Raw genomic sequence first — 13,604 nt, 5'->3', positions numbered from 1 at the left:
GACCAACTTAGTTCTTTCTCCTTTCTCACTTGTGGTTCTCTAGGATAACTGTGGAATGTGCTGGGAATGTAGCATCCTGCGATAAAGAGAGATGGACCAGAACAGCCTCTCGTCTCTCCTAGAAATAGAATGTCCTTCATGTTTTTGTTTTGAGACACAGTTTCGCTCTTGTTGCCCAGGCTAGGGTGCAATGGTGCAGTCTTGGCTCACTGAAACTCTGCCTCCCAGGTTCAAGCGATTCTCCTGTCTCAGCCTCCTGAGTAACTGGGATTACAGGCAGGTGCCATCAGGCCCGGCTAATTCTGTATTTTTAGTAGAGACGTGGGGGGGGGGGCAAGACGGGCAGAGGGGGAGGGGCGGGGCAGGGGCGGTTTCTTTATGATGGTTGGGCTTGTCTTGAACTCCTGATGTCAGGTGAGCTGCCCACCTTGGCCTCCCAAAGTGATGGGATTCAGGTGAGAACCATTGCTCCTGGCTGAATGTCCTTCATGTTTTAGCCCAGTGTATCATGCCTCCCCATCTCCTCTCTCACTCCCCCAATTAGGCTATCGTTGCAGTGCTATTAAGAAATACCTGAGACTGGGTACTTTATATAGAAAAGAGGTTAAATTGGCTCATAGTTCTGCAGGCTGTACAGGAAGCATAGTATCAGCATCTGTTTGGCGTCTGGGGAGGCCTCAGGGAACTTTTTCTATTGGCAGAAGGAGAAGGGCGAGCAGGCACATCATACGGTGAGAACTGGAGCAAGAGACAGTGTGTATTTGGGGGTGCCACACACTTCTACTAAAGAACCAGATCGCCCTAGAACTCACACACTATTGCAAGGACACCAAGCCATAAGAAATCCAACTACATGACTCAAACACCTTCCAGCAGGTCCCACTTCCAACAATGGGGACCACAATTCTACATGAGATTTGGTAGGGGCATATATTCAAACTGAATCAGTCCACTCGTGCACCCCAAAATCTCATGTCCTTCTCGCACTGCAAAACATAATCATGTCTTCCCAATCATCTCCCAAAGTTTTAACTTGTTCCAGCATTAAACTCAAAAGTCCAGTGTCATAGGAGGCAAGGCCCTGAAAAAGAACTAAGAAATCTGGAGCAGCACAATGCATGTAAAACTCATCTTGGTCAGTACTTTTCCTTGTACAGGAGGAAACCGAGGACACCCGGTGCATCGCCCAACACAGCTTAAAACAGAGCAGACACTCGAAACCCTACCTCAGCTTCCGGTCCCAGCCCATAGAGTCTTCCATCTCCTTCGTCGGAAGTGACATACAGCTCCTGTTCTCCTTCGCGTCCGTAGAGGTGACCCAGGCTGGAGAGGCGGGAGAAGCGCCGGGACGAAGAGCGGAAGCACCCCTCCTACCTGGACCCGGAAAAACATGGCAACCCCGAGCCGGCCTATCCGGAAACCCGCTCGAAGAAGTCGGGGAGAGGGGGATTAGCCATCGCTTCCGGAAGTTGTGACTTTTGTTTCAGAGCGGGCGATCTTCCGAGACGCACTGGGGACCGGATGGTGAGTTTTCCTGGTGCCCTTACGGGCCGGCTCGGGAGGGGGAGGGTCCGGGCAGCTTTAATGGTGTCCTTAGGACAATGATTGCGGTTTCTTCAGCCGGTGTTTATCAAGCGCCAACGAGGCCAGCCTCCAGGAATGCAGTACAAGAAGGATAGAGTCAGTCTATCCCCTCAAGAAACATCGTTCAGTGAGGAGACATACAGCGGATAGGCGCACGATTCTTTAACGCTGTGATTGAGACCAAAAGGGAGCTAATACTCAGACTAAAAAGAGCCCTAGTCCTGGTGTTCTGGGCGCTGTAGCAAATGGACACCAAATGGAGTTGAAGGGAGGGAGGAGTGCGTCAGGCGGAGCTGAAATGAGAGGGAACTACCTGTCCGATAGGGCAGAATCGGGGAGAAAACTTGGTGACCTGAGCTTAGAGAAGGCCATTGCGGCGGTAGCAGAAGAGGGAGGCAGGGACCAGATATTACGGTATAGATCACCGTGACACAAAGTAGGCGCTTTATCATAAGAGCAGCAGAACGACTGGATCTGATGTACTTTTTGAAAGGATCACTGTAACTGCGGGGGGGAAGACTGGATTGTAGGAGGGCAGGAATTGTGAGAAACCACTTAGGAGGCTACCGCTGTAGATGAGTGGTGGTGACCTAGCTTACATACGGGAGAGAAGTGGACGAATCAAAAGTATATTCAGGAGGTGAAAATTCAGGACTTTATGGATTAGCTACAGGATTTGAGTGACAGGTTGGCTACTCAACGATGATTCCAAGTTTCTGGCCTGAGTGAGTGAATTACACTAAAGAAGAACAAACTATTTTGAGATTTTCTAAGGGTTCTTCCCCGCTCAGTGTTAAAACCACATTTTTTTCCCTTTCTGATTATGCGTTCTCATGTTTTGTATGCTCACTGTAGAAAATTCAGAGCATACATAATAAAATACTTTCCTCTGTATAAAGGACAATAAAAATTACCTCATAATCTCACTATCCAAGATGGTCATATTTTAAATGTGTTTCCTTCATGTGTTTTTAAAAGATTGTGCATATTTTTATATAAATGGGATGCTACTAATTTTATCTTTCTGTATCCATTTTTTCCCCCTTAGCATGACTAATGATTCAACTGTGTGCCAGGGTATTGTTCACAAATTTATTTTTTTCCTGTTTGAAACAAAAAAAGTCAAATGTAATTCTAAGTAAGAGATAACATTAACTTTTTGGTGTGTTTTCTTTTCAATATTTAAAAGCTTTCTAAAAAGCCCACGATTTGGCCACAGTTTGTGTTGTTTTTCATTCAGATGTTTTTACTTAATGTTATTTTTGCCATTTTTACACACCATCAAGACCACATGTTTTAATGGTTGTTAAAGCATGACACACTGCAGTCAGTTTGGGGGGGCTAGGAGAGGGACAGCAGGGGGTGGGGAGGGTGGGGAGGGATAACATGGGGAGAAATACCAGATATCGGTGATGGGGAGATGAAGGCAGCAAACCACCTTGCCATGTATGTATGTGCCTATGCAACAATTCTGCATGATCTGCACATGTACCCCAGAACCTAAAGTACAATTTAAAAAAAAGAGAGAATAAAAAATTCCTAACATTCTGCTCTTACATGTCTGCTGGGGAAGCAGCTCTTCAAGCATGCATCTGAGCCTGCTTTATCTGAATAAACAGCAACCAGTTAGGCCCCTTGGCTTTTCCCCAGGAATGGCAATGGAATTAGAAACAGCTCAGCAGGGTTAGGAATATTACATCTCATGAGGATGCCCAATGGGCTTTGGCAATGAATTTTTCTAGTTTAACACTTTTAATCATGTTACTGTCAAAGTTATTGAATATTTGTTAAGAAGTGAGTTCTAATGTTAACTTTTAAACAAAAGAAATGTCTTGATCTTTTCATTTTGTGTGCAGTAGATTCCTGCTTATCTGTGAAATGCAGTTAACACAGCAGCTGGACCTATTTCCTGAATGCAGAGTGACCCTTCTGTTATTTAAAGATGTCAAAAATGCAGGAGATTTGAGAAGAAAGGCCATGGAAGGGACCATCGATGGATCACTGATAAATCCTACAGTGGTAAATATAAATGTTAAGAATGAATGAGCCAGCTAGGTGTGGTGGATCTCGCCTGTAATCCCAGCACTTTGGGAGGCTTAGGCGGGTGGATCTTCTGAGGTCAGGAGTTGAAGACCAGCCTGGCCAACATGGTAAATCCTGGCTCTACTAAATATACAAAAAAATTAGCTAGGAGTGGTGGTGGTTGCCTGTAATCTCAGCTACTTTGGGAGTCTGAGGCAGAATTGCTTGAACCCAGGAGGTGGAGGTTCCAGTGAGTAGAGATCGCACCATTGCACTCCAGCCTGGGCGACAAGAGCAAAACTCTGTCTCAAAGAAAAAAAAAAGAAAAAGAAAAAGAAAATATCCTTATTTGAAGTATTCAGGGTAAAAGGCCAGAATGTATCTAACTTATGCTCAAATGGTTCAAGGAAAACAAAGATGTATTTATATGTCTATATACAGTTATCTATACAAAGAGGAATCGCAAATGATAAAGCAAACGGGAAAAAAATTAATCAGTAAAGTTAAACAAGGGTATAACACATTGTATTATTTTTAGATTTCCAACTTTGTAAAATGTTTGAAGTAATTTCTGAATAAAAACTTAACTTGAAATGCAATTGGCTTTGGCCAGGTGTGGTGGCTTCCACCTGTAACCCCAGAACTCTGGGAGGCCAAGGCGGGCAGATCACTTGAGGCCAGGAATTCAAGCCCAGTCTGGCCAACATGGTGAAACCCTCTACTAAAAATACAAAAATTAGCTAAGCCTGATAGCACATGCCTGTATTCCCAGTTACTGGGAGGCTGAGGCTGGAGGATCCCTTGACCCTGGGAGGACAGCTTGAGCCTGGGAGGTGGAGGCTGCAGTGAGATCACACCGCGCTCTACAGAATAAGATGCTGTGACAAACAAAAAACATACAAAAAAAATCAGTTGGTTTTAACACAAAAGACATCCAAATGATACCATGGTGTTTTTTTAAAATATCCATTTAAATCTAGTCATAGAAAATTTAGCAACTAATATATGATAAAACCTTCTCTAGCACAGAATGATTTTTAAGTTTGGTTCTGAATACACCTAAATGTTTCTTTGCACTTAGTCACACATGGCCAATCTGCAAATCCATCTAAGTGTCTAGCTGCAAGTGAATAGGTTTCCCTACTAACCATAATATCATATCCACCAAAACAAGATCTGGAAAACTTATAAAATCATATTTATATAAATTAACAGGTTATTCATTCTGTTTACTCACATCTGCTGTCTATAACTTTCACAGAATCATTGATTCCATGAAAAACATCCCAAGGGAGAGTTAGCCTCTCTCCTCCCTTAGTATGTGGTGGTAGTCTCCCACTAGCAATCATTACACACCCATATCCTTAAACAGTCGTTCCTGTGCCAAACTGCGACTTTCATGCATCATCTGAAAAAATATTTCAACTGTCACATGGTGGTAGTGCTGCCTGTCGATTAACTCTTCTTTTCAGAAGTTCTGCCATCTTGGCCTACATACAGAATAAATTTGGAATATTTTACCTTACACCTTTGTAAGTGGAAAACCAAAAAACTGAAGTGCCAATAATAATCATAATATATTGGGTACTGAAAGCGTAATTTAGCTACAGATTTCTTTAGATTAAAGAACGTGCATGAAATGCTGGACCTAGATCATTAAAAACCCTCTCTAAATTATGAGGTACTAAAGAGAAAACACTTCATGTTGATAGACTGAAACAAAAAAACCAGCATTTATATTCCAATAGTAAAAATACAGTTTCTCACAAATATCTTTATAAACGGAGGGGGGAGAAGACCAGAATTTATTAGTTTCTTAACAAACTTTGCTCCGCCAAATTAATAAAGCACCAATATCTGCATCATAATACATTATTCATCTCTCTTACAAGATCAATGTTTCTTCCCAAAACTAAAACTGATTTCTGCCTACAAAATGCCATTTTAAGAAACTGAGAACAGGAAAGGCCTGGAGGGAGGTTCATGCCCGAATCCCAGCACTTAGGTGGGAGGTGGGAGGGTCCTTGAACCCAGGAGTCTGAGACCAGCCTGGGCAACAAGGCAAGATCTCCTCTCTATAAAAAATAATTAGCCAGGTATGGTGACAAAAGCCCATGGTCCCAGCTACTTGGGAACCTGGAGACCACCTGAGCCTGTGAGATCAAGGCTGCAGTGAGCCATAACTGCACCACTGCACTTCAGCCCGGGTGACACAGCAAGAACCTGTCTCAAAAAAGGAAAAGAAGAACAAATGAGATAATAAATGTCCTGAGGAAATTGATATTTATAATACCTTTAATGTTTAAATGCATATACATTAATAAACAAGAGTCAGAATTTTTTTAAAAATGCACTTAAGTATTTCATAATTAGAGATGGCATAAAACTTTCAAGTCATCCAATAATTAGAGGTTCCCTTATGTTTTATCAGACCACTGCTGCATTTTGGTACATTTGACTTCAGTACACTTAAACCTCGCTTTCAGGAACATAGAGAGGTAAGTGCCTATCCTTACTATAACATAGATCACAATGTTTCCCTATTCCCTCAACTGTGTCTATTATTAGCTGGCTGTAAGTAGCATAAGGACAAAACTCTTAGTCTCATCTTTTTCTCTGCTCCCCTCAAAAATATCTTGTATACTGCTTGATATAACCATATTTAAGCAACTACTCACCTGCTTTTAACAGATGCCTGTTATATAATTAAGTCAAGAAAATTATTAAGTTGCAAGGACTTGAGCTAACTCACCCTTCCTTTTAAAGAAAAGGAAACTGACATTTAGAGAAACAAAGCGATTGCCAGTGGTATAGTGAAGACTAAACTCTCAGGTCACCTATATTGCTTTTATTATAGCGACACTGCGTTTCTTTCCCACAACTTTTGTAGAATACGTATATTGAGTGTATCTAAATAATTCTCTATTCCTTAGTGAGTTGCTGTGATAGTTAATATCAAAAAAAAAAAAAAGAGGTTAAGTCAAAAAGGCTGGAAATAACAATTTTCTGAGAAAGGAGATAAACAAACATATTCTAAAAGGGAATGACCATGCATTGCTTATACTTTCTTCCACCTTCCCCATTAAGCTTTCAGGTGCAATGCCCCCTTTTCTTCCCTTACTTCTAAACTATTAGGCTATAGATTCCCCAGGTTTAACAAAAACAATCCAAGAAACAGGTGACTCCTGAAATACTGAAATTCCTGAGAGCCACCATCTACTAGAGGCCCGCTAGCTTTAAGTTTTGGGAGGGAGCACTGGGGCTGGTGGAGACTTCAAAGGCATTGCCACACTGCTCACTCCTTTGCCCTTCACCCGCAGACATCACCATGCTGCTCTGGGCTTCTGGGACCCTTCTTTCTACTGTTCCCTCCTAAACCATTTTACTGTGCTGTTTGATACCGCCACTCCACTGTGAACCAGCTCTTCTAACCCTCAACTTCTTTACTGAACATTCTTGCCTTTACCTCACCTGCATGAAAACTGGGCTCTTTCTCAAGGACACTGCTTTCCCTGTGGAACTTGCTACATGGAGGCTAAATTGTTGTCTCATACTCTACACACCTAAGATAGGAGAAAGAAGGTCAGTACCGTCTACTCACCAATGCTGCTTCCAGACTTCTATTTCAGAGGCCTTGGGCAAAAGTCTTGGTAATTCTGCTATATCATTCTCTATCCTTCCTCATTGCTTCTATCTACCATCCTGCCAGTCACCTCACTGCTCTTTACCAAAGACTCTTGCCCTATTCTTCCTCTCCACCCCTAGTGCTGCCATCATTCTGGGTGACTTCAATGTTAGGTAGAAGTGCAATCCAGTATCACAGCCTCATAGTTTACTTGACCTCACCTCTAGCAATCCTAATCTGACTATACCGTAGGCCTTTGCCTCATGGTCTAACACAGGCCATGAAAATCAACCTGAACTGCTATTCCTCTGAAATTCTGAATTCAACAACCAACATCCAACATCAAAAACACACACACACACGTGCGCACACATGCACACACACACACACACACACTCCTCTGCTCACCAACACATGCATTCTTTCTCTCTCTCCCCCTTGCTTTGACCACAATCTCCTATCATTCTCACATTTATTTATTTCTACTACTCTTGGTTCTTAAACCTAATTCAGGTCTTGAATTCACTGACTGTCTACTCTCCTCCTACCTGTCCTGCCTTTTTCTATTCAAATCCTTCAACTCAGATGCCACAGTCCATCTTGCTATCAGCCTCAGCTTTCTTGACTTACTGTCCTACCACAGGGCCCACATACCAAAACACATCCTTGAGTCAATATAACCATTTGCTTTCTCTGAACCCATACCTAGGCTGTTAGGCACAGTCAAAGAAAAGTCACCCTAACATTTAGACCACCTTTCAACCTTGATCAGACTCCTAATACAGTGCCTTTGGTTTCCCTAGTAAGAGGTATTGCAGACCTCTTCTAGCCAAGCGTGATCCAGTTCAGTCCTAGCAAACAAACATACTGCTTTAAAGAATAAACATAAACATCAAAGAATTCCCTCAACTTTCAAGTCACAAAACTCTAATAGTATCAATACTTATACCTTCCTTCCCATTCCCTAAAATCAAAGTTGTGTCCTTTCCTCTAACACTTCTCTTCCACCTGAACTAGGGAGCTCATCCCTATCCCCTTCTGACTTTCTGCCAATGCCTGTAATCAGATTTTCCCCTTCCCATCTTAGGAAAAAAAAAAAGAAGCCCTTCCTCCACTGCATACTATTCCTCCTGCTTGCTAACACTTAAATTTTTCTCCAATAAAAAACTCAAACTTCTTAAGAGTAGTCAACATTTAATATCCATTTGCTCAAGTCTCACTCACTCTTCAATCCTAGCCATGCCTACTCACACCACACCATTTGCTGCTATCATGCCAACACCTACCCTCCTTTTTGACCAACTTGCCATCTTTAACTGCCCTCTCTAGTATTTGTTAATTTTGACAATTTCTTCCACTTTTAAGTAGTGCTCTTCTCTTGGTTCTCCCTAGTTGGTATCTGGGGCTTTAATTTCTATGTCTGAGCCCATGACAGAAACATACAGCCAAGATCTCTCTCAAGAGCTTCATATATATAATATCCATAACTTACTGGCTATCTTAGAGGTGTGTACATCAATACCAACATATTCAAAACTGAATTTGTATCTTCCCCTTTTTATCTTTTTTTTAAAAAAGTTCTTACTTGACTCTGTTATCTTCCTTCTTAAACCTACTTTAATCTCTCATGTTCCTAGCTCAGTTTCTCCTATTGCCATCCATACATGTGCACATGCCAGGAATCCAGGGTTCCTGGGGTCATCTTTACCGCTTCCCCTCATCCTTTATGTCCCTATCTATCAAACGCCATGTTCTATGTATCTGTGCTCATCCCACTGCCTCAATGTTCATAATCTCCTCTTTCTTAGATTACAGCAGCTGGTTTACCACTGTGCTACCCAACTCAAATACATAGTATATTCAGCAAATTCGCCATAATCACCATTTTATAAAACACAGCTAAATCAGAATGCTAATAAAAAGCACACGCACAAATCACTTTATGCAAATCAGTTATGTGGAAAATGGATACTCAAAAGAAAGAAAGAATACATTTCAAAATAATTGATAATAGCCTTTAACTCAATTTCTACCTTTCAACAAAATGTCTACACTCACTATGCCTAATGTTACACCTACCACTGGAAAAATACTATATGATATTGAAATACTTAAAACATGCTACAAAAATGTTCTTAAAAATTAAATATGAAATAATTTCTGGGATAACAAAGACACATCTGAAAATATTTTAATATCTCTTGCTCTTCATGTTACCAAGAAACACAAGTAAAAAAAGAAAGAAATAGGTACTAAAGTCAAGTCTAATAAAAATATTTTCTATTAAGAATTCCATAGTACACAATAAAAGTGACCAACGGAGTTAACTGTGTGAAAAGTTAAGGTTGAATGCTGAGTGTAAGCGAGTTAGAAAAAGCACTAAAACCTTTAAATGAGATAGTGGAGAAGACTTCTTATCACAAAATGTAGTGGAATGTTCCATAAGTCAAAAAGTGGCATGAAAGCACAAAACTGCATATAGATTGGATTACCTGAAGTTTTACTCAGCTCTGCTGAAAATATAGCAGATGGTGATTTGTCCTCTCTTTCCGTATCAGAAGGAAGTTTTTTCTCGGCTTCTTTCACAAGAACTTTGGGTTTAGCTATGCTGCCTATCTCTGCCTGAGTGGCCAAAGCAGAAACATCGGAAGGCAATAAAAGCACCTTTGACATAGCAGACCCATTTTTGGAAAAGTCATCTGAGAAATTGATTTTCGCTTCAACTTTGGGTTGTACATTCTTGAAAGAAAGGTCATGGGGCAATTCTGCGCAAGGCAATGACCCAGCTTCATCCTGGGCATTAGCAATTTCACTTTTGTGGGATACTTCTAGGTCAGTATATTCCCTGGCTAATTTAGATAATGAATCAGTTTTAGAACTGATCAATGTAGGGAACTCATCTATAATTTCAATTGGAGATGAATGTGAAAATGTTTCAGTTTCTCTCATTTGTGCTTCCTTAGAAATAAATAAGTCATCATTTGAAGAAACTGCAGTACTGAGCTTCTCCATCTGCAAAGGAATTTTCTCCCTTTTGTTCAATGTTGAAACTTCATCAGGTAACAGCATATCTTTTGTGGTATCTAAATGGAGCTTAAAAGATTCCAAATACAGCTTTCCTCCCTCAGGTGATAAAGCACTGAGTTTTTCCTTATTTTCATGTTCTATCATTGACTCAAATGAAGTTTCAGTGAGAGTTTCCTTCACAAGAATCACAGCTTCATCTTGTTTTTGTGGAACGTCAGGTATTGAATCATCACTAAACAAATCAACTGGTTCAGAATCAGGTGAGGAGTCTTCAACTAGCTCAGAATGATCAGGCAGTGGCTGTTCAACTTTGGCCATTTCTGAATAACTAGAGAAATCTGGAGTTGGTTCAGCAGAAAGCTTTGTTTCTTTAATTAAATCACATGCAATAGATACATAAGGAGCTTCTGTTTCTTGAACAGCTGCATTAATACTTTCAGGCTCTTTAATTTCTTCCTTTATTCCTGATACTTTTTTTCGTGATACATTCATAGCCTCTTCATATGGTGGGGGATTTTCAGGCTCATGTTTTACGCTTTCAAAATTAACTGAAGAAGCTTCTAATGGTGATGAGCTAGGCTGTACTGCGGAAGCACCAGCACTAGGAACTGCAGAATTCAATGGTGCTTCCATAACAATGTCAGGCAAAACTGGTGAAGGAGTAGCTTCGGATTCTTCAAATGATGGGCAAAGCTGTGCCACAGGACAGAGTGAATCCTGCACAGCTTCTGATGTTTGGACCAAGTCCATTTTTGTTTCATAAGCAATCTTTGTGCCAGTAACTTCATTCAATTCACTTTCATATGCTTCCTGTACTAAATCTGGAGTCAGACCTTCAGGCATGTTTGCCCCTACTTCCTCAGTCACCTTTGCTGAATTGTCTGTTGTGACATAATCTGTCTCAGAACCCTGTGCTGCTACAAGAAAAGGGTTTGATGTTTTGGCGCTAGTAGTCTTCTCTGTTACAATTTGGGCCTTCCTTTCTTCTATTTTTTTTTCATCAGTTTTATTTTCTGAAGTATGATCTCCTAACAAAGGAAAAATGTTTGCTGCAATGCTCTCAGTTGCTACTGGGTTAAAGGGAGCACACATGATATATGCTCCTGAACGATCCTTTATAGCTTCTGGTGTACTGGGGAAAGAAGTATCGTCATTACTACTCTCACCATCTTTTTCATGATTAGTTTGCTCAAGGCTATCTGCAAAACACTTTTTATCCACTTTGCTTTCCAACGTGCTGTCTATTTTACCTCCAGCAGCCAACATATCACTAACTCCTTTACTATCTTTCACTTCCCATACTCGCTCAAATGGTTTGAAGTCTGCATACTCCTCACTCATAGGAGCTTCCGCTGCAACTCTCTTTTCATTAAAACTGTCTTTCACTTTTTCTGAAGACGTAACTATGTCCTCTTCTTTAACCAATTTAGTGTGGGCTACAGGTAACTCTTGTTGATTATGAGGGATGTTATTACTAACTAAATTCTCTTCTTCATCTTTATTTTTCACAATTATTTCTTCCTTAGGGTTTGCTACTATTACAGCAGATTCTGCTTTTGGAGAGCCACTGAAAGATGATCCCATTTCTGAGTATACTAATTCTGAAAACTCTGTTAAATCTCTCTCTATAAGCAGAGTTTTTGCCTTCTCTGAGAACTCTTTAGAAGCTTCATAGACAGTTTCTTGAAGTGTTCCTTTGCTGGGTAATACTGCTGACAAATTACCAAGGTATTCATGTTCTTTAAAAGAAGCGGCTGAGAGGAGACAGAGAAGGAAAAGCAGCAGCAGTTTCAAGCAGGACAGATGGGAAATCCTCTTGACCAGCCGAAATACTGTTACCTGGCTGCTCCTTCAAGTCCATAATTTTTTCTGTGACCACAGACAGAAAGGAAAGTTAGAGAATGCCAGTGTTCTCAGAGTTAATGCAAGTTTTATGACAGATTCAAAATAGTGCTAGTAAAGACTTACTGTTTACTAAAATGAAATGTTAATAGCAATAAATAATAGACTAAAAAAATAGACTTGAATCATTACTGAAAATATTAAGCTACTGTAAATGTAACATATGCATGGCTACAGAGGCAATACATGCCATGCTAAGACAAATCAAGTCTGAGAAAACCGCAAATGTTATCAACTAAGAGACTATTAGCTAGTTTTAGAGAAGAAAAGCTTATTTGTGAAGACTTTAAATGACAGTATAGGAAAGAAGGGGCGCTGGGTAATTAAATACCAGTCTGGTTATTTATTTACATGAAAGCCTTTCTGGCTATACTCAAACTATATCTGGAGAAAGGGAGCGGTAAATATGTAAATGTAATTCAAGGGTCCGGGAATTCCTCATGTGCTTCCAAGTGTTCATCGGATTTTGTTCATTTTCCCTTGGGCATACAATATAAAATGCAAATTTCAACTTTCCCAGTAGGCAAACATTCTTGGAACCATCCTAATTTTTAGTAAATTCAAATTACTCTGCATAGAGTTAACACACTAAAGAATTAAAGTTAGAACACAGACAGGATAAAAAGCTGGCAGAAAGAATTTGCCTGCAGAGGAGCGTATCACAGGCTCAGATGAAGCAGGAAGAGCAAAAAGGGTCTCATCTGAAAAACAAATAGAATATAACCTCAGCAGAAATAAAGACAGATTGAAAGGAGACTAAAGATAAGAGGAGCAAGCCAGGCTTCAGTTTGTAGTAAGTTAACAAAAAATTTTATCTACAGAGAAAGGGCCAAAGATCAAAAGGAAGTCAAAAAAAGTAGTACCATTAATTCAACTTAAATCATCACCTATATCATAAAGTTGATTAAATGCTATGCATAGAACCTATCATTTTTCAAGAAGCAATACAACCTGTTTATGTTAAAGAAACTTCTGAATCAAGGTGGCTTTAAAATACTGTTTCACTTAACATATCATATCCAAAGCTTTCACTCAGTTTCATATAGGTAAATTGTCTTGTCCTATTCAAGCCAAAAATAAAAAGCTGAATTTGTATAAAATTAACAACTATAAATGCTTATTCTTTTGCTACTGGCATATGTTCAATTTAGAAAAACACTTTTTAAGAATTATGCGTTTTCTCTTACATTCTAAGTTGTCTATATTGAAAGAGTCACTGTACACTGTTCTTTGAAGACATTAGTCCTGTGCCAATGTCCAAATGTCAGAGTCCAAAATACAAAGAATAATAATAATAATTGCTTTAGGATGACACTATTACTAGTTTTGTTTAAAATTAACCTAAGTGAGGGCTACTTGTTATTTGTACACACAACTAGTGATAGACTAAGGCAATTCAACTCCAGAGCCCATTTCCTTAATCACTGTATGTTACAGAACTGAA

The 13,604-nt window shown here is 40.0% G+C and overlaps 1 protein-coding gene and 1 long non-coding RNA gene across 2 annotated transcripts in view; one reads left to right on the top strand and one right to left on the bottom strand.

Moving 5' to 3' along the window:
- Positions 1 to 12,862, bottom strand: part of RTN4 (reticulon 4) — a 275,201-nt gene extending 262,339 nt beyond the window's left edge. Inside the window, 3 exon segments of the mRNA XM_078349321.1 lie at positions 9,724 to 12,017; positions 12,019 to 12,127; positions 12,805 to 12,862. Of these exon segments, the coding sequence (XP_078205447.1) occupies positions 9,724 to 12,017; positions 12,019 to 12,119 (2,395 nt within the window). The 5' untranslated portion in view covers positions 12,120 to 12,127; positions 12,805 to 12,862.
- LOC144579299 (uncharacterized) lies at positions 1,278 to 13,260 on the top strand. Its single transcript, XR_013526617.1, has 4 exons — positions 1,278 to 1,524; positions 3,441 to 3,603; positions 6,038 to 6,104; positions 10,195 to 13,260. It is a non-coding gene; the product is annotated as an uncharacterized LOC144579299 (long non-coding RNA).
- The last annotated feature ends 344 nt before the right edge of the window (positions 13,261 to 13,604 follow it).

Source organism: Callithrix jacchus, chromosome 14 (genome assembly GCF_049354715.1).
Source record: "Callithrix jacchus isolate 240 chromosome 14, calJac240_pri, whole genome shotgun sequence".
Lineage (NCBI taxonomy): Eukaryota > Metazoa > Chordata > Mammalia > Primates > Cebidae > Callithrix > Callithrix jacchus.
Note: the sequence above shows the minus strand (reverse complement) of the source record. Positions and strands in the feature narration are given on the sequence as shown.